This window comes from Anabrus simplex, chromosome 12 (assembly GCF_040414725.1).
Source record: "Anabrus simplex isolate iqAnaSimp1 chromosome 12, ASM4041472v1, whole genome shotgun sequence".
NCBI classification, from domain to species: domain Eukaryota; kingdom Metazoa; phylum Arthropoda; class Insecta; order Orthoptera; family Tettigoniidae; genus Anabrus; species Anabrus simplex.
Genome location: NC_090276.1, coordinates 2,026,953 through 2,053,494, shown reverse-complemented (window position 1 = coordinate 2,053,494; position 26,542 = coordinate 2,026,953). Strand labels below are relative to the sequence as shown.

At 40.1% G+C, this 26,542-nt stretch overlaps 1 protein-coding gene across 3 annotated transcripts in view; it reads left to right on the top strand.

Annotated features, from left to right (window-relative positions):
* The window catches only part of LOC136884388 (uncharacterized), a 267,201-nt gene that overhangs the window by 132,180 nt on the left and 108,479 nt on the right, over positions 1-26,542 (top strand). For 2 of the 3 annotated variants that reach the window (XM_068229938.1, XM_067156526.2), the window contains 6 exons: positions 985-1,245; positions 1,323-1,415; positions 5,113-5,373; positions 5,451-5,543; positions 5,796-5,948; positions 17,838-17,942. In XM_068229938.1, coding sequence (XP_068086039.1) covers positions 985-1,245; positions 1,323-1,415; positions 5,113-5,373; positions 5,451-5,543; positions 5,796-5,948; positions 17,838-17,942 — 966 coding nt within the window. The remainder of the gene's footprint in view (positions 1-984; positions 1,246-1,322; positions 1,416-5,112; positions 5,374-5,450; positions 5,544-5,795; positions 5,949-17,837; positions 17,943-26,542) is intronic. The other variant, XM_068229937.1, reaches the window with a different exon arrangement.

Here is a 26,542-nt window from a genome sequence, read left to right as displayed (position 1 = left end):
ACAATGGACATCCTACTCCAACTTTTTACAAATGTCCTGAAATAGTGTTTGGTGACAACGGACTTAGCATCAGCGGTCTAGATAAGTAAGTAAGTTTTTCATTATATTGATACTTGTAAATTTATTTTTTGTCATTACTGGTTCATGTTGTCACTAAACGTAAACATTACTGTTTTAAGTGATTTGTTCTTGTAACATGTCATTCTTTGTATGATAGTGGTATTTTTACAGGTATGTTCATAGTGTTTGCAATTGCTGTGTGTTTGACAGACTGAAAGTTTTTTATTACATGTAACTAAGTAGACACTGGAAAATGTGGCTTCATTGTTTAAAAAAAAGTTGTACTTACTTTTTAGAAAGAATCAATTACTTGCCAGTTAACTCAAGCTTCACAAGGACAAAGTTCTACTCGAAGACTTGAAATTGAACACATCAAAATTACTCGAAAACTGCATAATAGATCGTAAAACATGAATCAACATTCTATAAATTCACTTAACACATCGAGATTTTAAGGGTAAACATTCAGAAATACAGCTAGTAGCAGAACATACGATTGTTGTGTTTATCCACAGGATTTTTGTCTACACGGAAGGTAAATTATGTCTGATGAAAAATTGAGTGCAAGGAGCATACAGCCATGTGCTCATGAGTGAGTCTGCTCGTACCCCGAGGAGTATTTCCAGCCACGTTGACACTTCTTATCTGGATCTGCGGTGTCATCCAAGGTCCACTTGGCTGTTATGAGAACCATAGAGCAGTGGCCCAGCTCTAGAAAATCAAGAATAATGACCGAGATGATGATCCTGGGTCACCTCGTAACCTTCAGACCGACCAGCTGGCGCTTGGTAGACCCAGGGGCTTCAAGGTTGTAACGCCATGAAGGAAATCCACGGTGGAATAAATGATTATAGCAAGAAATTCAGTAGGGCGTATGACAGACATGTAAGGGTATTGTAATTACTTGAGATTGTTCTCCTGTAGGAAGCTCTGCCTGCTGCCCCTGGCTCCTACCGCCCCGTCGACGTGAACAGCGAGGCCGTCCTGAATGCGTCCAGGACTGCTCTACTACACCTGGACGGAGAATCGGACTCTGATAACCGGATGGTCCTCGTCAGCATTAAGAGTGCGGAACAGCAGGTGGTGGCCGGTACCAACACTCGCATCGTGATCGAGGTGGGTCTCGGCGACTGTTTGAAGAGTGCCACCGCCGACTCTGAAGGGTGTTCTCTGCAGGATGGCGAGGTGAGTGGTTAACAGTTGTGTTGTAACATTATCTGGTGGTTATTCGGGTGTTAACCAGCTGCTTGTGTACCTTACAGAGCACCAGGGAGTGCACCGTGGTGGTGTGGGACCAGCCGTGGACAAACACACACAGAGTGACCAGTGTCGAGTGCGCAGACCGCAGGAAGAGAGTAAGTTGTTCGTAGCACTGCTGCATCCTGTGTTTTAACAGTTTCCTTTCCACACCAACACTGAAGATCTCTAAAGATCATTTTTAAGGTTGTGTATGAGACTTCATCAAGCCAATAGTTACGAAACTCGCAACTTCAAATGAACACTGCCTCCTGAATCTCATCTACAGTTCTTTGAAATTTTCGTGATATATATTTGCACACTTCGTAGTTTATTCATTGCCTTGCCTTTCTCAGTTTCATTACACTTTCCTTATGACACTTAAGCTCACATTGTTATGATCGTCCATTGGATTTGACCTGCCTTTGTCCAGTGTGTAATGTAAACTCGTCATCAGAGGATGAAGTATATTCTGTAATATAGGAACATGGAATAACCTAAATCACAGAGAATTAATAAATAATCACATCATTATAAAATTATTGGGCCAATTGTCCTGTTACAGTCGTGTCTCACCATCGGTTCATCGGATCTCCGATAGATCTGTTTCCCGTCTGTTCGTAGGGTACAATCTTACAATCTCCTTTTGTAGCCTTCCAGATTCCTCCTTTTAATGTGACTTTTGAGTTTTCTTCATAATCACAATCAGCCTTAACTGGTTAGGTCTTTTGTATGGGGCCGAAAAAAATAATGTCCTAAACCAGAACCAGTTGCCGCTGGCGTATCACGCGTGCAATGTGGCCAGAAACGCTAATTTAAATTTCTTGTGGTGGGAATATTACGAACGTACTAAAGAGTGACGTAAATGAGTTATCCAGGTTTCTTTACTCAGACATGGACTAGGACTTTGGAATAATGACGTAAAAATGCGCTAGAGAGTGGCGTCTTAGCAGTTTCGACTGTATTAGTTTCACATACAATTCCTTAAGCTCATCTTAATTTTTTATAGCTTACTGTAAAGCGCATGAATGTCATTTTACGTGCTGTATTCTGGAAATGTAATGAGTTCTTATTGTCCATGCTTTGCCTGCGTAGGTAAGGGTTGATCCGGCTAAAGTGTTATAAAGACGTAAGTGAGTGAGCTTTTGGACAAGAAATGGCTTCGTGATGTGATTAGTAATTCCTTTTGTTCTGGTATGTTTCGTTATTTTTGCAGATAGATCCATTTCACCTTAGTAAGATGACTTGTATACCAGATGTAATCATGGACTCTTCCTAAAATTTTATTATGTAAAAAGATTTTACTGGGGTAGGGCCCTTCTCCTTAAAGGCCATTATTTTGATCTTTTCAGGGGGAACAATCATGTTGAATGTTTGGAGATTAAATGCTGACCACCAGGCGAGTTGGCCGTGCGGATAGGGTCGCTCAGCTGTGAGATTGTTGGTTCGAACCCCACTGTTGGCAGCCCTGAAAATGGTTTTCCGTGGTCTCCCATTTTCACACCAGGCAAATGCTGGGGCTGTATCTTAATTAAGGACACAGCCGCTTCCTTCCCACTCCTAGACCTATCCTGTACCATCGTCGCCATAAGACCTATCTGTGTCATTGTGACGTAAAGCCAATTGTAATAATAATAATAATAATAATAATAATAATAATAATAAATGCATCATCAGTAAGCAACATGGTATTTGGTTGTGTGTGAGATAGATGCCTCCACTTCTATTTCTGCTGATCGGTTCCTGTTCAGTCTGATGGTTGACTGCAATAAGGTTCTCCCAATTGTATGGCAATCGATGTGGGACATTATCTTATTATCTGTCAACTAGCTCATAACTTTCTTTGCTGTGTGAGTTTCCATGTTGAATTCTCTGCTTTTTTTCTATTAAAATGTTGATGGTAAAGTAGGCATTGTCCCTGTCTTCTTCTTCTTCTTCTTCTTCTTCTTCTTCTTCTTCTTCTTCTTCTTCGTCTTCTTCTTCTTCTTCTTCTTCTTCTTCTTCTTCTTCTTCTTCAGTTACAGTTTTATCATGTCTGAGTAGGTTTAGCACAAATTTTGTATCCTGTGTTGAGTATACTTATTCCTTCATAAGAAGTGGAATGTGAAATATAGGGATAAGCATTGTTCCCTTTCCATCCAAATTAAATGTATAAATGTGAGGAATCTTGACTTGAAGATGTCACATGAGTATGTGAATAGTTCTGTACCATTTCCAAGTAGGTCCAGACCTGCGAGGTTTTTGAAAGGCTTGTTGCGTCAACATTTGGACCCATCTGAAGGCTCTGAAAGTAAATAAACCACTCCTTTGATCTCTTCCTTCACATCATTATTGAGTTCCTATCTCAACTTTCAAAAGGAGTGATTCTTCTTCTAGGTTCTCGCTAATGGGTGTCATCTAGGTAAGTAAGAAGTTTCTGTTTTTCTCTGGAACAGTTACGGTCTCAGACAGATAGGTGCAGTTAATAGAATGAACAACCTACCAAGCGGCGGCTGCTCAGACGAAGATCTACAGATTATCAGGTTACGAATTTTCTTGGCCATTATTCTTGACTTTCTAGAGGTGGGTCACTATCTCACTCTTGGATAGCTCGTCAGTTGTTATCACGTAGGCTGAGTGCACCTTGAACCAGGTGAAAATCCCAGACATGGCTGGTAGTCAAACCTGCGACCTCCAGGTAAGGAGAGAGCACACTACTGCTACGATGTGGGCCCGGCATTATAGACAGTAAAATCTACTAATGTTGTCCCATTACTGGTGAGGGTTGTTTCTCCAGAAATTTCATTGTTATTCTAGATTTTCTCCCTGTAATTGTAACATATCTTGTTCTTTAACTTCATTGACTATCTTTTGTAAATTATCATAGAATCTATCACTTTCTTTCAAATTGTCCTCCACCAGACCCTGTACCTCTCTGTTACATAGCTATCAATTGTTGATAATACATACCTGCGCTCTGGTGTCTCTTTTGATCCCTGAAGCTTTCTTGAAAGGCTGCAATTAAAATGTCTGTCGTCAATTGATTACTTTTATGTGAGACACCCTGGACATCACAGCTTTATTCTTACACTCGTTATGATCCATCCGGCAACATCCTTCTGGTGGGTTGCTAGCCTGAAGGACGTACCTAAGACCACTGATGAAACTGCTATCTCTCAGCCCATGGACTCGCTGCAGTACGGCCTCTGTACTCGATGAAACAGTTACTCAGTCAACAGACTGGTTGGCATTTGGTTCGAGGATGTCTCTATCGTTTGAACAACTTGTGTATTGACTGCGATACAGGATGTGTCAGTCACTCAAAGAAACACGGAGCACATGGCATTCCCCGCAGATATTGAAAACAAGTAAACCTAGAGATATGTTGGTTGTATTTGTGCGCAGTGTTGCTATCTACACGGAAGGTAAATTACGTGTAGTAAACAGCCGAGTGTTCATGAGCGACTGTACATACTCGACAGTAAGCAAATTTGTCCTACCAGGAGCGAGTCTGTTCTTACCTGGATGAGGATTTCCAGCCAGGTCGGCGATTTGTACCTCGATCCACCTGGCCATCATCAAAAATATTCAGTGGTTATCTGATAGTGAGATAGTGGCCCAGCTCTAGAAAATCAAGAATAATGACCGAGATGATGATCCTGGGTCACCTCGTAACCTTCAGACCGACCAGCTGGCGCTTGGTAGACCCAGGGGCTTCAAGGTTGTAACGCCATGAAGGAAATCCACGGTGGAATAAATGATTATAGCAAGAAATTCAGTAGGGCGTATGACAGACATGTAAGGGTATTGTAATTACTTGAGATTGTTCTCCTGTAGGAAGCTCTGCCTGCTGCCCCTGGCTCCTACCGCCCCGTCGACGTGAACAGCGAGGCCGTCCTGAATGCGTCCAGGACTGCTCTACTACACCTGGACGGAGAATCGGACTCTGATAACCGGATGGTCCTCGTCAGCATTAAGAGTGCGGAACAGCAGGTGGTGGCCGGTACCAACACTCGTATCGTGATCGAGGTGGGTCTCGGCGACTGTTTGAAGAGTGCCACCGCCGACTCTGAAGGGTGTTCTCTCCAGGAGGGCGAGGTGAGTGGTTAACAGTTGTGTTGTAACAGTATCTGATGGTTAGTTGGGTGTTAACCAGCTGCTTGTGTACCTTACAGAGCACCAGGGAGTGCACCGTGGTGGTGTGGGACCAGCCGTGGACAAACACGCACAGAGTGACCAGTGTCGAGTGCACAGACCGCAGGAAGAGAGTAAGTTGTTCGTAGCACTGCTGCATCCTGTGTTTAAACAGTTTCCTTTTCACACCAACACTGAAGATCTGTCAAGTGTTGGTGGTGGGAGAGAAGCTGAAATGAGCTTGAGGAGACGGCCAGTCCCCCACAACGGCCTGTTGTCATCATGTTCCAATCTTTCTGTAGATGACATGTCACATTTCAAAGACAAGTGGCAATGGTACATGAGAGTTCTCCACATTCAAAATTGCTTGTCGTGAATATTTTCAGGCAGTAAGGCGATTGCTTGGAGGATACTCACCCCTGGATGTGAACAGCGCGGAGGCCCTCATGGCATCTCGGCTCGGCGTGGCTTCCTTGGAGATGCAGTCCGAGTCAGTGCGGAAGATGAAGCTCGTGAGAGTTCTCTCTGCCAGCAGACAGGTGAGTCTCGTGTGGATCAGGACGAGTCAGTGCGCAAGATGAAGCTCGTGAGAGTTCTCTCTGCCAGCAGACAGGTGAGTCTCGTGTGGATCAGGACGAGTCAGTGCGCAAGATGAAGCTCGTGAGAGTTCTCTCTGCCAGCAGACAGGTGAGTCTCGTGTGGATCAGGACGAGTCAGTGCGCAAGATGAAGCTCGTGAGAGTTCTCTCTGCCAGCAGACAGGTGAGTCTCGTGTGGATCAGGACGAGTCAGTGCGCAAGATGAAGCTCGTGAGAGTTCTCTCTGCCAGCAGACAGGTGAGTCTCGTGTGGATCAGGACGAGTCAGTGCGCAAGATGAAGCTCGTGAGAGTTCTCTCTGCCAGCAGACAGGTGAGTCTCGTGTGGATCAGGACGAGTCAGTGCGCAAGATGAAGCTCGTGAGAGTTCTCTCTGCCAGCAGACAGGTGAGTCTCTTGTGGATCAGGACAATTTAAAGATAAAAATTTCATAATGTTCCGTATTGACCTGTATCAGAATTAAATTGAAACAAGAAATTAAGTGGTTCTACCTATTCAATACAAGTAAATAAGAAATGTAGTCTTACATTGTTATTTGGTTGAAAGCGGTACCGGTTTCGACCACCAATCTAGGTCATCATCAGCCGATTTAAAATACAAAAACAATGCATAGGAAAACAAAAAATTAAAGGATATGTCTTTTACAAAAGCAGTTCAAGAAGCAAAATAAGACAATACGGGTTAGCACTGCGCGATTTTAAATCATAAAATCCAGAAGTCGTAGATCAATCACTTATATGTGGCAAGGCGCAAGTCCCTGAAGAGTAGCACAACACTCGCAATGTCCGGCACTGTGCTTTTAAATGCCGACGAAACTCTGTGAATAACTTATTCTTTAAGCTCTCTCTGTCAGCAGACATGTGACTATCAAACGGTAGGAAGGGTCCACCTATTCAATACTATTAGTTTGTATACTGTCTTATAAAACTGGGACTAGTTTCGACCCCATATATATTGGGTCAACTCCAGCCACACTCCAATTGGAAGACATAAGCACACACATAACCAATAATGATATAAACACTGATATGACACAATATATAGTCTTAATTTAAACCATTGATGAAGTCTGGATAACACATCAAGAATGTTGTGGTTGATGGCAAACTATTTTGTCATTTCTACAGCAGCCATTGTTTTTGAGTTGGTATCCTTTTCTGTGTAGATGAGCAACTTGTGATATTCATGTTTGTTCAGTGCATACACTCATAGGGAACTGGATTCAGTCTCTCGAGAGTTGTTTCGTTTACACCTGCTGTTAAGCAACACTCTCTCGTGGAAATTGTGGTTGACTTTCGATCACATTACTGCTACACAGGCTGAACAAAAATTCAACCAGGTGTTGTTCAGACAAAAAATCAAAGTTCCTCTGTCTAGCTCAGAAACGGGCGGTCTCTCGCACAAACCCGGATGCTAGTAAAATTCTCGTCCACCTTTCCAAGAAATCCTTGGACAAGAACCAACGGCAGTTCTAGCTAGGGGTCTTAATTTTGATGTCGCGCCCTCTAAAATTCCCACTGAGGAGTTAATTACTTCCGTTGAGGCAGCCATCCACAAACTACCTACGGATGAGGCTGAGCAGTTAAGACAGAAATGTGCGAGACTCGTAAGATCCGCCGTTGTACCCGCGCCCAATTTAACAAGATGCAAAAGGAGAGCTCTGAAGGAACTTAGAGATGATTCTGAACTGACAATTCTCTCAGCTGATAAGGGTAATGCGACAGTGGTTGTGGACACTGACGAGTATAAGAATAAGGTCTCGGCTGTATTGTCAGAGCCTGTTTACAGACTGAGCTCACGTGACCTACCACTCGTGTGTCAAATGCCACCGTGAAGCTCTTAAGGCAATCTTCAGTTCCAAAAGAGGAGGCTAAACATCTGTCACCGGAGGATGCAGTGCCACCTAGATTATATGGACTGCCTAAGATCCATAAAAAAAGATGTTCCCCTCAGACCTATTATTAGTGCGATAGGTTCTCCTACGTATGCTCTGGCTAAATACCTACGCAAATTGCTTCCTAGGATGTACTGAATCATACGTCAGGGACTCTTGGTATTTCGTCAACAAACTGTCAACCGTAACCCTTCAACCTAATGCACTTTTGATGAGTTTCGATGTGGAGTCCTTGTTCTCTAAAGTGCCGATTGACTCAGTCATGTCTCTCATTGAACACCTGTTCCCTGAGGACATTACTAAACTATTTTACCACTGCATGATTTCCAGCTATTTCTTGTGGGGTGGGAATTTTTACGAACAGATGGATGGAGTGGCTAATTTCTTTATGGAGCATTTTGAGGAGGTGGCTATTGCTTCATCGCCTGTCAAACCTACGATATAGTGGAGGTATGTTGATGATGCATTTGTGGTCTGGACAGAAGGTCCTGAGAAACTTCATCCAGTTCTAAACCACTTAAATCAGCAACATCCTTCAATAAAATTCACTATCGAGATGGAGTTGGACAGATGCCTTCCTTTCTTGGATGTTCTAGTAAAAAAGAAACCGGGCGGCTCCTTAGGACATACCGTCTATCGTAAGCGTACCCACACAAATCGCTATCTTCATGCAGATTCTCGCCACCATCCAGCACAAAAACCAGGCATTCTCGTGACACTCGCCTAGAGATTCACAACTATTTTTTATTTTCCACCTTGTCGATACCCTAAATTGCTTAAGGCAACTTATTGGTTAAAAGTGGTACATGTTTTGTATATTATAAACATCTTCAGCACTGTTTAGATGAAAAATTCATATAATGACTTAGGTATTTTGTTTTTAATATTGTCGATCTTCTTATGTTAATTTTAAGGTCACTTCCTCTAAAGCATTGATACTTAGTCATTATATGAAATTTTCATCTAAACAGTGTTATGTGGCTGAAGATGTTTATACTATACGAAACATGTACAGTACCACTTTTAGCCAATAATTTGCCTTAAGCAATTTAGTGTATCGACAAGATGGAAAATAAAAAATAGTTGTGAATCTGTGTAAGTGCGATGTGGACCATGAAGCTGATTTTATGTAACTCGCCAAGAGGGCGAGATGAATTTGTGAGCCATCCCATATCCAGGTGGAGATGGACACGCTCAAAGTCGCGTTCAAGGGTAATGGTTACAGCGATTTGCAGATTCATGCAGCCCTGCATCCCAGAGAAACGACCAAGCAAAGCTCACAGCAGGAAGAAGTGAACGGAACTGCCTACTTGCCTCACATTCACAACACGACAGATCGAATTGCCAAGGTCCTCCGCAAACACAATATAAAAACCGTGTTTGGCACCGCCACTAAAATTGCTCACAGTCTGAATAAAACCAAGGACAAATTGTCCTCACTTTTACATCCTGGGGTATACGAAATTCCCTGTACTTCATCGGCCAAACATGCCGGTCCATTGGTACCCGTATCAAAGAACACGTACGGAATATTCGTCTCAACCAACCAGACAAATCGGCAATAGCTGAGCACACTCTATCGTCGAGTCATGATGTCATGTTCCAAGATGCTCGAGCTCTTACCCACACTAGACACTACAGGTCCAGGATTATACGGGAAGCTGTGGAAATACGTAGAAATCCTAACAGTTTCAACAGAGACACCGGCTATCAATTAAGTAATACTTGGTTGCCAGCCATTAAGAATTTATGTAGGTAGTTCCCTTCCCTGTCCCTTCTCTATTGTTATTTCGTCTTGGTGTTTTCCAAATTTGTTCCTTCCTCGTCGCCTGATGTTTCATTCCAGGCTTGTGTCAATGTCATACGTTACGTACACACGTTATGTGAACTGCTTAGACTTTTTCTGATAGTTCGGTCAGCTTCCGCTTCGAACGCTAGCGTTGTACGACGTCCTGGGAGCCATCTGGTGGCGATTGAACGTACCATCTCCAGTTCTATATTAACGTCTAAATTCAAAGAGTCATTGTTTAAGAAGCCTTTCTCATGGACAGTCGAGATTTTTTCTGAGGATGCAGAGCACAATTCTCTTATTTTGTTGACATGGCATAAGCCCTAAAGCCTGTACAGGATCGTCTTTAACTAGGAGATTTTACTTTTAAGCGTGACATTAAAGTAGAACACGAAGCACAGTATTAAACTTGACAAGAGTGTTTCTTGTCCTGTACTGACTCACTAAATCTCAAACTGGAACACATCCGTCGTTTCGCTGATGAACTGTTTCATGAACGCTGGTGCGACGGATGAATGCTAATACCAATATAAATTATAAATACTGGGGGAATCAACATCTATATTATCTGTTGGCCAAGCAGGCTGGTAATGAGACAAAGTCTCTCATAGTGCATTGGCACTGCCAGTGGCCTCCTCGGTATGCACTAGCCATGCATCTTGGTGGGTGTGCTACGTACCAACTGATGAGCCCAACTTAGCAATGCTGGCAACCAGGAATGAGTTAGCTGGAAAATTTAATTTATAATGTCTAATAGCGGACCATTTATACTGGTATTATAAATTTACTCATTTGGGACAAATATTTCAGGTTCCCTATGAGAATCAACATCTATATCGTGATGAATGCTAACCATTTCTGTTGACCAAGTGCCTGACAAAGGCCACTTGTTCGGGTGATCTTCCAGCAGAACTCGCATGGTTAGGAGCAGAGACTCGCTGTAGCCATTTTTAAGAAGAATGGAAGCCCCGCTCAGTGTGCTGGTTATCAATCAATCAATACTGATCTGCATTTAGGGCAGTCGCCCAGGTGGCAGATTCCCTATGTGTTGTTTTCCTAGCCTTTTCCTAAATGATTTCAAAGAAATTGGAAATTTATTGAACGTCTCCCTTGGTAAGTTATTCCAATCCCTAACTCCCCTTCCTATAAATGAATATTTGCCCCAGTTTGTCCTCTTGAATTCCAACTTTATCTTCATATTGTGATCTTTCCTACTTTTATAAACGCCATTCAAACTTATTCGTCTACTAATGTCATTCCACGCCAACTCTCCACTGACAGCTCGGAACACACCACTTATTATTATTTATAAGTTTCATATTCTGTATTGATTGGATTCAATGTAATAGATAAGAAAAATGTTCCACCGATCAATACATTTATTGTGGATGAATTATTACACTAGTACCGGTTTCGACCTATCTTGGCCATCATCAGCTTAATTTGTTGCTTAATTTTCAAATTTTACTGACAAGAGTTCTTATAACATACCAACACAAAGTGTATCAACCATAGAACATTCTCGATATTCAACTTAATCAACACAAGAACTACAAGAGGATTGAAGAATGAATGCAACGCAACATGAACTCAAATTTTAATAGACGTTTTTAAAATACCATGTTTTAATGTGTTTAATGTGCTATATATTTTTAGTGTCTTATGATTGGCATATATATTTTAATATGTTTATGTATTCATGTCCATGCTCAATCAATAGGTTTTAATTTATTCTAACCATCACTACTTTTAATCAGAGCTATTTTAACGCAACATACTGCAATATATTTTACTTCCATTTTTTATCAGACATCCGGATGGTCTTAAGTAACTTCTTTGTAATTTATCCCATGACTGTAAATATGTGTGTTAGCTGATGATGGCCAAGATAGGTCGAAACCGGTACTAGTGTAATAATTCATCCACAATAAATGTATTGATCGGTGGAACATTTTTCTTATCTATTACATACCACTTAGTCGAGCAGCTCTTCTTCTTTCTCTCAATTCTTCCCAACCCAAACATTGCAACATTTTTGTAATGCTACTCTTTTGTCGGAAATTACCCAGAACCAATCGAGCTGCTTTTCTTTGGATTTTTTCCAGTTCTTGAATCAGGTAATCCTGGTGAGGGTCGCATACACTGGAACCATACTCTAGTTGGGGTCTTACCAGAGACTTATATGCCCTCATAACCATGTGCAGAGATCTGTACCCTTTATTTACAATCCCATTTATGTGATTACCCCAATGAAGATCTTTCCTTATATTAACACCTAGATACTTACAATGATCCCCAAAAGGAACTTTCACCCCATCAACGCAGTAATAAAAACTGAGAGGACTTTTCCTATTTGTGAAACTCACAACCTGACTTTTAACCCTGTTTATCTTCATACCATTGCCTGCTGTCCATCTCACAACATTTTCGAGGTCACGCTGCAGTTGCTCACAATCTTGTAACTTATTTATCACTCTGTAGAGAATAACATCATCCGCAAAAAGCCTTGCCTCCGATTCCACTCCTTTCTTCTTCTTCTTCTCCTTTTATGACCACATAGGATCACTTTAGTCAGTCCGTCGTTCAGGTCTCTTTGAAGGGATTGTTCGGGCTTTGCGGTCCTCCCAGTACTTCTTCAGACGCTCCGATCTTCGTGCCCTTTCCTCAGTTGAAAATGTGCGTGTTGTTGGTTTGTTTTGTGTAAGGGTAAAGCGGAGGTTTGTATTCTTGAGTTTTGTATTCAATTTTATCTTATTTTTGGTGTCTTCTGTTGTAAGGCCTATTTCCTTCAGATCCACTCCTTTACATATATCATTTATATATATATAAGAAAACATAAAGGTCCGATAATACTGCCTTGAGGAATTCCCTTCTTAATTATTACAGGGTCAGATAAAGCTTCACCTACCCTAATTCTCTGAGATCTATTTTCTAGAAATATAGCAACCCATTCAGTCACTCTTTTGTCTAGTCCAATTGCACTCATTTTTGCCAGTAGTCTCCCATGATCCACCCTATCAAATGCTTTAGACAGGTCAGTCGCGATACAGTCCATTTGACCCCCAGAATCCAAGATATCTGCTATATCTTGCTGGAATTCTACAAGTTGAGCTTCAGTGGAATAACCTTTCCTAAAACCGAATTGCCTTCTATCGAACCAGTTATTAATTTTGCAAACATGTCTAATATAATCAGAAAGAATGCCTTCCCAAAGCTTACATACAATGCATGTCAAACTTACTGGCCTGTAATTTTCAGCTTTATGTCTATCACCCTTTCCTTTATACACAGGGGCTACTATAGCAACTCTCCATTCATCTGGTATAGCTCCTCCGACCAAACAATAATCAAATAAGTACTTCAGATATGGTACTATATCCCAACCCATTGTCTTTAGTATATCCCCAGAAATCTGATCAATTCCAGCCGCTTTTCTAGTTTTCAACTTTTGTATCTTATTGTAAATGTCATTATTATCATATGTAAATTTTATTACTTCTTTGGCCTTAGTCTCCCCCTCTATCTCGACATTTTCCTTGTAACCAACAATCTTCTTTACATACTGCTGACTGAATACTTCTGCCTTTTGAAGATCCTCGCATACACACTCCCCTTGTTCATTAATTATTCCTGGAATGTCCTTCTTGGAACCTGTTTCTGCCGTAAAATACCTATACATACCCTTCCATTTTTCACTAAAATTCGTATGACTGCCAATTATGCTTGCCATCATGTTATCCTTAACTGCCTCCTTTGCTAGATTCAATTTTCTAGTAAGTTCCTTCAATTTCTCCTTACTTCCACAGCCATTTCTAACTCTATTTCTTTCCGGTCTGCACCTCCTTCTTAGTCTCTTTATTTCTCTATTATAATAAGGTGGGTCTTTACCATTCCTTACCACCCTTAAAGGTACAAACCTGTTTTCGCATTCCTCAACAATTTCTTTAAACCCATCCCAGAGTCTGTTTACATTTTTATTTACCGTTTTCCACCGATCATAGTTACTTTTTAGAAACTGCCTCATGCCTGCTTTATCAGCCATATGGTACTGCCTAACAGTTCTACTTTTAAGACCTTCCTTTCTATCACATTTATTTTTAACTACCACAAAAACAGCTTCATGATCACTAATACCATCTATTACTTCACTTTCCCGATAGAGCTCATCTGGTTTTATCAGCACGACATCCAGGATATTTTTCCCTCTGGTTGGTTCCATCACTTTCTGAATCAGCTGTCCTTCCCATATTAACTTATTTGCCATTTGTTGGTCATGCTTCCTGTCGTTCGCATTTCCTTCCCAAGAGACATCTGGCAAATTCAGATCTCCCGCTACAATCACATTTCTTTCCATGTCGTTTCCCACATAGCTGACTATCCTATCAAATAATTCCGAATTCCGCGTCAGTGCTACCCTTTCCCGATCTGTACACTCCAAATAGATCAAGTTGCCTATTATCTTTAGAAATGAGCCTTACACCTAGAATTTCATGTGTCTCATCTTTAACTTTTTCGTAGCTTACAAATTCTTCTTTCACCAGAATGAACACTCCCCCTCCCACCCTTCCTATCCTATCTCTACGATACACACTCCAGTTGCAAGTGATAAAAATCATTGTTATCCGTATTGAAGATACTGAATGTAGGATGCTAAAAGGTTTGTTTTTTCACCTATTCAATACATATAAATTTTATAAATTAGGAAATATTATTGATTCCACTTGAGACATGTTTCGCCCTTCATTGAGGGCATCATCAGTCAAATTATCACCTCAAGGTAAAAAATCAGGTAACTGGTTAGTAGTTGACATGCACAAATAAATACATATTATTAGTACACATACCAAAAATTAAGTATGGGAAATAGTTGTAAAAAAGTGATGGTTGAACATATAGGTGTATAGATGAAAAGTCAGCACCAATGCGTAAAATTAACATAGTAGAGTTCGGCAGTGGTGCTCTGGAGAAACAATTGATGCAATCATAGGAAAATAAAAAGTTTAAAAATATTTACATTATAACAATTAAGGGAGAAAAGGTGTAGTGTTCGGCGTCAATGTTTGTAACCAAAAATTAATGTCAAAGGTTGGTAACTATACAGTATTTACATTGTTCAATTGAACAGTTGAGATAGTTTTAAAAATATTTACATTATAACATTCAGCGTAAATGTTTGTAATAAAAACTAATGTCAATGGTTGGTAACTTATAGTAATTACATTATCTAATTGAACAGTTGAGAATTTACAATTATGTACATAATTACACAAGAGCAGCTTGGTGCGCAAGGATAAAAAATTTCTAGTACCAAGTGCGTCCTGATGTTTTAGAGGTTGTAAGAAGGAATTAGCATTGACATTTCAGAAATATGTAGAGCAGTTTATTTTAGTTAAAATCACCGGGGGTAGGGAAATATTTCATAGCCATATGAGGTTTTATAGGCTTCAAGTTGAAAGTTGTCCGGTTGCAGCGCCGAGATCGGTACGGAGACTGGTCAGTGTGGATGGAGATTCATGGGTATTCCGTGCGTTTGAATGGCAACAATGGTGACAGTTATTAGTGGGTAATTGCTAATTAGGAAAATGTTGTGGGTTGAAACCGGAAAACTTTCAACTTGAAGCCTATAAAACCTCATATGGCTATGAAATATTTCCCTACCCCCGGTGATTTTAACTAAAATAAACTGCTCTACATATTTCTGAAATGTCAATGCTAATTCCTTCTTACAACCTCTAAAACATCAGGACGCACTTGGTACTAGAAATTTTTTTATCCTTGCGCACCAAGCTGCTCTTGCGTAATTATGTATATAATTGTAAATTCTCAACTGTTCAATTAGATAATGTAATTACGATAAGTTACCAACCATTGACATTAGTTTTTATTACAAACATTTACGCTGAATGTTATAATGTAAATATTTTTAAAACTTTATCTCAACTGTTCAATTGAACAATGTAAATACTGTATAGTTACCAACCTTTGACATCAATTTTTGGTTACAAACATTGACGCCGAACACTACACCTTTTCTCCCTTAATTGTTATAATGTAAATATTTTTAAACTTTTTATTTTCCTATGATTGCCTCAATTGTTTCTCCAGAGCACCACTGCCGAACTCTACTATGTTAATTTTACGCATTGGTGCTGACTTTTCATCTATAAACCTATATGTTCAACCATCACTTTTTTACAACTATTTCCCATACTTAATGTTTTGTATGTGTATTAAGAATATGTATTTATTTGTGCATGTCAACTACTAACCAGGTACCTGATTTTTTACCTTGAGGTGATAATTTGACTGATGATGCCCTCAATGAAGGGCGAAACATGTCTCAAGTGGAATCAATAATATTTCCTAATTTATAAAATTTATATGTATTGAATAGGTGAAAAAACAAACCTTTTAGCATCCTACACACTCCAGTGCCGTGAGAAAATTTCTGCATCCATTATATCATTTCTCACCCATGATTTAACTCCTATTACAATATCTGGTAAATATATATCTATTAAATTACTTAATTCTATTCCTTTCCTTACAATACTTCTACAGTTCAACACTAACAATTTTATGTCATCCCTACTTGATTTCCAGTTCCCTGTTCCCTTATCACCGCTCCCTAGGCCATTCCGTTTCCCTGAATGTACTTCCCTATTACCCTTCCAAACAAATTTCCTAACTTATACGTACCACTGCGGTTTAAATGAAGGCCATCTGAGCGCAGATCCCTATCTCCTACCCACCCATTAGGATCTAGAAATTTCACTCCCAGTTTCCCACATACCCACTCTATAGTCTCATTTAAATCCCCAATCACCCTCCAGTCAGTATCCCTTCTACACAGTATTCCACTAATAACAATCTCCGCTTTCTTAAACTTCACCCGTGCTGCATTTACCAGATCCCACACTTCTCCAACTATGTTGGTACTTATATCAGCTTGCCTTACGTTGTTGGTACCAACGTGAAACACTACCATCTTCTCCTTCCCCTCCTCCCTCTCTTCTACTTTCCTCAACATCTGCCTCAACGTAATTCCTGGATAACACTCTACCCTGGTACCCTTTCCTCCACACACTTTCCACACACTTAATCCAACTGCTCTCTCTCGCTACAAAGGTCGTTCACCTTGTCTCTGAAACCGAGCTGAATTTGCAAAGAATTGCACTATAACTGGTGTACTCATCTGGCTAGCATTTCGAGAACATGGTGTGAAGCTGGGAGCACATACACAAAGGTTCTGCCCTGTTGCTGCTCCTGTTCAGCTTAACGATGGACACCATGACAGATGACCTGCCATTCTCTATGCTGACGATGTCATGTTAGCTACAGAGAACAAGCTGGATCAACAGCACGAAACTCAAGAATAGTGCAGTACGGTCTGGGTCTCTGCCTCTACAAGAAGAAAACTGAGCGTGATGTCATATGCACCAGAAATGGCAACGACAGGCAGTAATAAAGTTTAAATACCGTGCTTCCACGATAGCTGATGACGGCGAGAAAGTCAACACAAGAATTTATGTAGCCTGCATGAAGTGGAGCATGAAGGATTGGACATACTGTCGCACTCTACGCCTGTGAGTGTTGGCGGACTGACTAAGGCACGTAACGGAGACGTAGAGAGCAGGCGTCACCAAATTAGATAATGTTTCCAATGACAGCGTCAGTGAACGCACCAGTCCGCAAGAAAATGTGTGAGAGCCTTCCATGGTGGTATACGTAGGAGCCAACACAGTTGCCAAGATGAGCTAAAACTTGGAGGTCCTAGGCAGAAGACCCAAGGGACCTCAAGAGCGTCCTGCTTGTACAATACACACTTTCTAAATTATGATTTATCTTCATAAAATATATTACAATTTCACTGGATCTTTATCAAAACTCTGATGGTTTCCACTTGCTGTGGGGATGGGCACTTTCCTCTCCAGTGTCACATTGACTCTGAATATCAGTCTATTTTTGCAGCCATATTGGCATCATGTCATTTATTTCTTTAGTTTCTGCATGGCAGAATTTTTTATCTAAACTGTGGTGCATGTAAATGTTTTGTCGTACCTAATGCTACAGGCAAGGTGTTGCTGGTCTTGTATAATTCCGTAATTTATCTTTGGTAGAATGAACAAATTAAAATGTGTTGTTTCAGGTGGTGGCTGGGTTGAACATTAAGGTCTCGTTTGAAATGGGTGTGACCAACTGCTTGAAGAATGGCACCGGCGATGTGGAGTCTTGTACGGTGGATGAGAATGAGGTGAGTCTGGCGATTTAGTGTTCCCAGTATCTGTTCATCACCATCATCAAAGAAATGAGAACATTGTTAAAATTAGAACATATTGAAAACCATGGAAACATTTGATTATACTTTCCAGAACCATGCATTTTAGATGACACTTTTGGCGGAGTTTTGATCCACGCAAGTCACATCAGAATGTATTTTCAGAATAGAAACTGCTTTAAATGAATTAAGAATCCTGCGAACTATGTGACCTTGCTGTGGTGGGGAGGCTTGCACGTCCTAATGAAGCAGATAGCCGAGCCGCAGGTGCAATTATATCGGATGGGTATCTGTCGAAAGACCAGACTAAGAAATGGTTCTTCGAAAGGGGGAGGGTAGCAGCCTTTCGGAAGTTGCAAGGGCGATAGTCTAGATGATTGACTGATATGGCCTTGTAATAACTCAGCATGGCTTAGCTGTGTTGATACTGCTGCACGGCTCAAAGCAACGGGAAACTACAACCGTAACTAACTCCCAAGGACATGCAGCACTCTCTGTATGAATGATGTACTGATGATGGCTTCCTCCCAGGTGAAATATTCCAGAGGTAAAGTATGATTTCTGACGATTCTCTAAACAATACCACCCGAATGTGATGCTAAGATGGTCCCTTACGCAAGTTCACTGCCGATCGCTTTTCCAGTACGGCAGAGTAATTCCTCAAATTACTCAACATACATACCGCAATGATTAGGACGTTAACACAAAGATCTGTAAGTATGCCGTAGCCGTCCTTTCATGAGATACAGTTTCTTGAAAAATGCATGATCGAGGATTTAGCGTTGATGGGACTGAAATTTCTAAACGGTTGATCCGGGAAATCATTTCTTCGAGGAAGGGATAATGCATGATTTTTACAACTTGATTTAATTAGGATGCTTGCAGGACCACATAATTTGAACGAATAATATGGAAAAACGTAGTCTCCGGGAATGTATAATTGAGTTCAGCGGATGATGAGGAAATCAAAAGAGTATATGAAGGGATAGAAGATTTAATATACTGTAGTATGTAAAAGGTGGCAAGAAACTAATTGTGATGGGAGACTGGATTGCAGTGGTAGGCCAAGGAAGAGAAGGTAATGCAGGAGGAGAATTCAGATTGGGACCAAGGAACGACAGAGGAAGTTGGCTGGTTGAATTCTGCACCGATCATAATTTAGTCCTTGCCAATACTTGGTTCAAACACCACAAACAACGGCTGTATACGTGGACGAGACCTGGAGACACTGGAAGGTATCAAATAGACTTCATTATGATTAGGCAGAGATTCAGAAACCAGGTGTTGGATTGCAAAACTATCCCAGTAGCAGATGTGGACTCTGACCACAACTTGTTGGTCATGAAATGCCATCTGAAGTTGAAGAAATTGAAGAAAGGAAGGAATGCAAGGAGATGGGATCTAGACAAGTTGAGTGAAAAGAGTCTGTGTGATTGTTTCAAGGAACATGTTGCACAAGGGCTAAATGGAAAGACTGAAGGAAACACAATAGAAGAAGAATGGACAGTCATGAACTGTAGAAGGCGGTGACTTAGCTAAGCCAGGAGACAAACTTGATCCTGTTATGTTTTATATGGTTTATATCTCCTTTTCATTATTCCTGGATTATTTATATGATTGCTATTGGATATTTAAATAGTGTTTGCTAATGATATCCGTTGCAGAGGACTGTAGAGCAATATTTTAAGTGTTATTTACATTTTCCCCAGCCCCGTGGTGTAGGGGCCAGGTCAGGGATTTTTACCTGGACCTGAGGGCTGGTTCGAGGTTCACTCAGCCTACGTGATTATAATTGGGGAGCTATCTGACGGTGAGATAGCGGCCCCGGTCTTGAAAGCCAAGAATAACGGCCGAGAGGATTCATCGTGCTGACCACACAACACCTTGCAATCTGCAGGCCTTCGGCCTGAGCAGCGGTCGCTTGGTAGGCCAAGGCCCTTCAAGGGCTGTACTGCCATGGGGTTTGGTTTGGTTTTTTTGCATTTTGTTTACAACCATGTGCTGTGTTACTAAGTGTTATTGATGTATAGTCAACGCTATTCTGTGTTTCAGATTCATTTGCACAGTCGGTTTGTAGTTTATATTTTTTTTAAGGTTCTTTCTGCTGCTTTACGATGTCTACGATAATTATCTTCCGCTTGATGCTTATGATATTTGGTTATATGGCTGCTATGGAGTGAGTAACGAGATATTATTTGATGTTTATGTGAAGTTTTCCCTAAGAGTATTTTTGATCAGTTTTTTCGTTCATTCATTGTTATTACATTAAAAGTCGAAGCGTTTTTGGGGTCTTTTTTTTCTAATCTGCGACTTTACAGAGAAGTGTTGATAGCATTTTATAGTAACAAATCTTAAGGTGGTTGTCCACGTATAGTGTTATATTAATCTCAGTTTAATTGTACAGACTTGGTAGATAAGTGCATAAGCTGATAAGGAAAATCAAATTAACAAATCGCAAGGCTTGTTAACAACATCTTATTACATTTTATGACATGGAGACTGAATTTGCGAAAGCCAGTAATGAAACAACAGATTCTTCGAGTGTGGTAGATCATATTGCAAGCTCCCACCACGATTACCCTGTCCCCACTGCGGCAAACACTACGTAAAACTCGATACGCGCATCAGTATAATAGTACAGAGACAGCCTACCGTAAACCACTCTGCCGCTTCACAAGGTGATGAAACATACAATAACGAAGAATTTTGCTCTCAAAATGAGAGTAGGAAACCGGTGGGACCAATAGAGCTTGAACCCGTGGAATTGTAAGTTTTCTTACAAAATGAGCTCGGATCAGTTCGACAAGTCTGCCGACGAATTCGCTGTTTTCTTAGCCAAAGCCATAGATCTCCTATCAAGTCCTAAACACCCGGCAAAAAAATATTTTGAGGCAAGGAAAATGAAGAGAGATGCAAAGCTACAGAGAACTTACAAGCAACACTCAAATCCGCAGAGGGCAACAAATAAAGATAAAGAAAAGAGACTTAATCCGTACCGATACCAAGAAATGCAGTATCTCTATTACAACCAGCGAAGAAAAGCCATCAGAAATGCTCTGAATGACCAAACGACTCACTGTACGGCTGATATCAAGCATGTTGAGAATCATTTTTCATCTGTTTTTGTCACACCTAACAACTGTGAACGCGAACAGTACGACGACCTGCTGACTGAAAGGGAACATGCTGTACATGACGAAACCTTCAATGTAACAGTGCACAAGGACGACGTAATCCTGGCTATGAAACAAATGGCTGTGGACATGTCAGCCGGACCCGACAGAGTTCTAGTCAGAACTATGAAAGATGATATGGCATCAAATATCATAGCTAAAATTGCTACGATAATGTTACAGACACCGGCATGTTCCATTACTGTTCACAAAAGAGCGCACCATTTTGTTACCTAAAAATGAAGATCCAACAGAACTGTCAGACTGGAGGCCAATCACTATATGTTCAGTCCTTCGCCGTGTCATCGAGAAGGTCTTTGACACAAGATTGAGGAGTTACATCCAATTTAGCAAACATCAAAGAGCATTCATCAAATCATCTGGCACCATCATAAACACCGCTTTACTCAGATCTGTGTAAAACTCACCAAACATAACAAACAAGATGTTACTCTGGTCTCCCTAGACATAAGCAAGGCTTTCGACAATGTGGGCCATTTACACTTATGGAAAATGTTAGCTACGTTAACTGCGCCAAGCAAGCTGATGCTGAGCAATATAATTTTCAAGCTTCAGGAGAATAATACAATTCAGATCCAGGCCAATTTCAAGAAAACGAATCCCATTAAATTACACCGTGGCGTAATGCAAGGATCCCCATTGTCGCCAGTTTTATACAATCTCACAACAGATCACATTTTTTGAGAAATTGGTGAAAAAGAACTATGTGACATGCATGGTTATTCTCTTGCCAACAAACTGCAACCTTTAACAATATTAGGCTTCACAGATGATACAGTTGTTGTAGGAAAAAACCGAGACTCTGCAGTAGAACTGACGAAACTAGCTTTACAAAGGTTTCGTGAACTTTGTCTAACAATAAACCCTGAAAAATCTAAAGTTATTAATATCAGTAGAGGAGAAATAAACGAAGGGCTCATTACAGTCAAAGAAGGTATGGAGATTAAATGTATTTCGAGGAATAAATGTGTCAAATACTTCGGGGTAAATTATGCAGATACTATGTTATTTGATTGCAAGAAATCAATGACACTTCTTCAGCAGAATCTCACCTCGTTATCATCCTGTCCCTGGCTTCATCCGGATCAGAAATTTTCAATTCTAAATTGTTGGTCCTACGTTGACTTACCAGTTCCTCTGCGTTCCTGCAGGTAAAAGACCGCAGCGATTTTTGGAAGATGCTAATAAACTTGTTAAGAGTACACTGAAGGAGATCTTATCCCTTCCTACTGACACTCCGGATTCTATGATTTACTCAGATAAACGGTGCAAAGGGTTGGGTGTTTTTAGAGCAAGTTGGGAAGCCTTGATTCAGAATATAAACAGAACCAATATATTGAAGCTACTAGAAACCTAGACGAAGAAATTAACAGATGCTTAACTGAGTTAAACGTAAATGGTAAAACTGAGGATATGAAGAACAGGCACGGTGAGCGACACCAAGAAACTCTGAAATAAATGACGACAATCTGAATTTGAAAAATGGTGCCAGTTGAGAAGTAAAGGTCAGGGAGTGTAGTTCTCTCCTGTGAATCGCTGGGTTAGAAACCACGATGGCCTTTCTAGCACGGAGTGGAGAGATGCGCTGAAAATGACATGTAACGTTGCACCTGTAAGGTCCCTTGATGGTAACCGATGCAGAAGATGTAGCGAGACTGAAACATTACTTCACGTCTTGGGTTCCTGTGCCTTCGGTGAAGCTCTTTGAAACACGAGACATCACAACATCAGGTCATCCATAGCACAGACGCTCCGTGAGAAAGTCCATGGCATCGGAGTAAATGGCAGCACGAGAAGGATTGATGTGATCGCAATTAAAGGGAAGATAGGATATATATTAGACCCCACAGTAAGACACTCCGACCAAGCAGACGAAGTGGACCAAGAAAAGAAGTCTATCTACCAGCCTACAGTGCCATAGAAGTGAGGGGTCTCATGGTCGGTGCGAGAGGGTCAGTCCCTATGAAGACCTTTAACATCACTACCAAGGACGAGCTGAAAGCGCTCTTATACTCGCCAGACTGAGACATAAATTACTTATTTTTTAAAATTTTTGAATGAAATTGTTTGTGTATTCTTTGTCTTTGGCAGCCTCAGAGTGGAGGAAGATTTTGAAAATAAAAAAGTATTAGGAAGAAAGGAAAGATCAACTAAGAATCAATGGATAACTCAAGAGACACTAAGTCTGATCGATGAATGACGAAAATGCACAAATGCAAAAAATGAAAAGAATACAGGTGATTAAAGAATGAAGTGGATAGAATGTGCAACGATGTTAAAGGTTGTATGGTCCTGGGAAAGGTAGATGCTGCATAGAGAAAAATCAAGGAAACCTTTGGAGAAAGGGAAACAAGGTGTATGAATATTAAGAGCTCAGATGGAAAGCCACTTCTAGGGAAAGAAGACATGGCAGAAGCGTATCCAACAGTTGTATCAAGGTAAAGATCACTATCAAGTTGAAAGAAGACATATGGTGGTTCAACCTTTCAATACTATTAAAATAAGAAATGTAAGTTTTACAACCTACTTAATTATAACTGGTACCGGTCATCATCAGCCGATCACAAATAAGTATAAAAGACAATGCACAAGTAAATAGAATGTGAAGTTGACATAATTCTGTCAGTTGCTGTTTGTGAAGCGCTAAAACACTTTAGGGAGCACTGCTTGTTGATATTTCAATGTTATGAAGAAGTCTAGAATCAATTACCTATTTTTCAGTTGCAGTTCATGAGGCACTGTATAATTTTACGGTTCACCACCGCGTGTTGATAGTTCAGAAAAACATGAAGTCGTAGATCAAATACATAAATGTAGTATGGAGCAAGTTCTTGAAGAGTAGCAAGACGTGCCGGTCGGCACTGTGCTTCTAAAAGTTTGTGGAAATCCGATGAAAAAATTGAAAAAGTTCAAGTATCAAGCCTATAAATGCTGATATGAGTGAAATAGAACAATATAGTTGTATATTATTTGTCAAAAGAAATATATCCAAGTTAAAGAAATTTGTATGTTAGATTCTTGATCCTGGCTCAGTCCGGTGGTATTTGAAGGTGCACAAATACGTCAGCCTCGTGTCAGTAGATTTACTGGCACGTAAAAGAACTCCTGTGGGACTAAATTCCGGCACCTCGGCGTCTCCGAAAACCGTAAAAGAGTAGTTAGTGGGACGTAAAACAAATAACATCATTATTATTATTATTATTATTATTATTATTATTATTATTATTATTATTTATTATTATTTATTATTATTATTATTATTAGATTCTTGAAGTTATAGCATCATCTTTTATACTTATTTGTCATTGGCTGAGATTTCAACACACAGTGCTCCCTAAAGTGTTTTAGTGCTTCACAAACAGCAACTGACGGAATTATTTAAACTTCACATTTTATTTACCTGTGCATTGTCTCTTCTTCTTCTTCTTCTTCTTCTTCTTGCTTTCCAGCCTTCTAAGGACCACGTTACAATTTCAATTGTTCTTCTTTAGTTGTTCTTTCCTTTTCTTCCAGTATTCTTTCATTGTTTCACTGTGTTTCTTTTTCCTGTCTTCAGTCCACTTTGTGCCTGTTTTCTTTTCCTTCCTCCCTTGGAATCCTTCCATTTGTAAGACTTTCTTCCTAAAAATCTTTCTTTCCAATAATTCTTCTTCTCGTATGTTGTTCCTTTCCAGGTCTTTCTTGACTTCTTGAATCCAGGTGGTAGTTGATTTCTTTTCCCACAGGTACTTGGAAGATTTGTTTAGTTAGTCTATTGTCATCCATTCTGTAAATGTGTCCAAGAAATAGCAATCTCCTTTTTCTTATTGTTTCTGATATGTTTTCTACGTTCTGGTAAATTTCATTGTTACTTCTTAATTTCCAAAACTCTGCAATTCTTAGAGGACCTAATATTTTCCTTATAATTCTTCTTTCTAATATTTCTAATTTATCAAGCTTGTAGTTCAGTGCTAGACATTCGCTGGCATAAAGGCATTCTGGTTTCACTACTGTGTTGTAGTGCTTTATTTTAAGTTTTCTTGATAAGCACTTTTTATTGTAAGTATTCTTAGTTATACCGTACGCTCTTTCCATCTCCATTTTTTGTATCCTCTCCTCTATAGCAGATTTTTCTAAACCATTTTCTTGAATTGTCTCACCCAAATATTTGAATTTGTTTACCTTTTCTATTTGTCTTTTATACTTATTTGTGATCGGCTGATGATGACCGGTACCAGTTATAATTAAGTAGGAATGTAAAACTTGCATTTCTTATTTTAATAGTATTGAAAGGTTGAACCACCATATGTCTTCTTTCAACTTGATAGTGAACTCACTTCAATACGGAACACTATGAAATTCTTTTCTCTTCAAGGTAAAGAGGTAGATGAAATGGTTCTGGAACAAGAAGAGGCTGTTGATGCTGATGAAATGGGAGACCCAATTTTGAGGTCAGAGTTTGACAGAGCTGTGAGAGACTTAAATAGGAACAAGGCACCTGGAATTGGTGACATTCTCTCTGAATTACTGACTGCCTTAGGAGTGTGTAACAGGTATGAGACAGGAGAAGTGCCATCCGATTTTCAGCAGAATGTTGTTATACCTATTCCCAACAAAGCCAGTGTTGACAAGTGTGAAAACTACTGCACCATTAGTGTAATTTCTCATGCCTGCAAAATTCTAACACGTATTATTTGCAGAAGAATGAAACGACAAGTTGAAACTGAGTTTGGAGAAGATCAGTTTGGCTTCAGATCGAATCAATAAGGACAAGCCCACGTACATGGCATTCGTAGATCTAGAAAAGGCATTCGATAATGTTGATTGGACCAAGCTATTTGAGATTCTGAAGATGATCGGGATCAGATACTGAGAACAAAGAATTATCTACAATCTGTATAAAAATCAGTCTGCAGTGATAAGAATCGAGGGCTTTGAAAAAGAAGCAGCAATCCAGAAAGGAGTGAGGTAAGGCTGCAGTTTGTCCCCCCTCCTCTTCAGTGTTGATGTAGATCAGGGAGTAAAGGAAATCAAAGAAGAATTTGGAAAGGGAATCACAATCCAAGGATTGGAAATCAAAACCCTGAGATTTGCTGATGACATTGTTATTTTATCTGAGACTGCAAAAGATCCGGAAGTTGCTGAATGTTATGGACGGAGTCTTGGGCATGGGGTACAAGATGAAAAAAGAAATAAGTCCAAAACAAAAGTAATGGAGTGCTATCGAACGAAGTCAGGTGATGCAGGAAATATTAGATTAGGAAATGAAGTATTAAAGGAACTGGTGGAATATTGTTACTTGGGTAGTAAAATAACTAACGATGGCAGAAGTAAGGACATAAAGTGCAGAATAGCACATGCAAGGAAGGCCTTTCGAACAGTGAAGGAGGAATTAGAAAAATA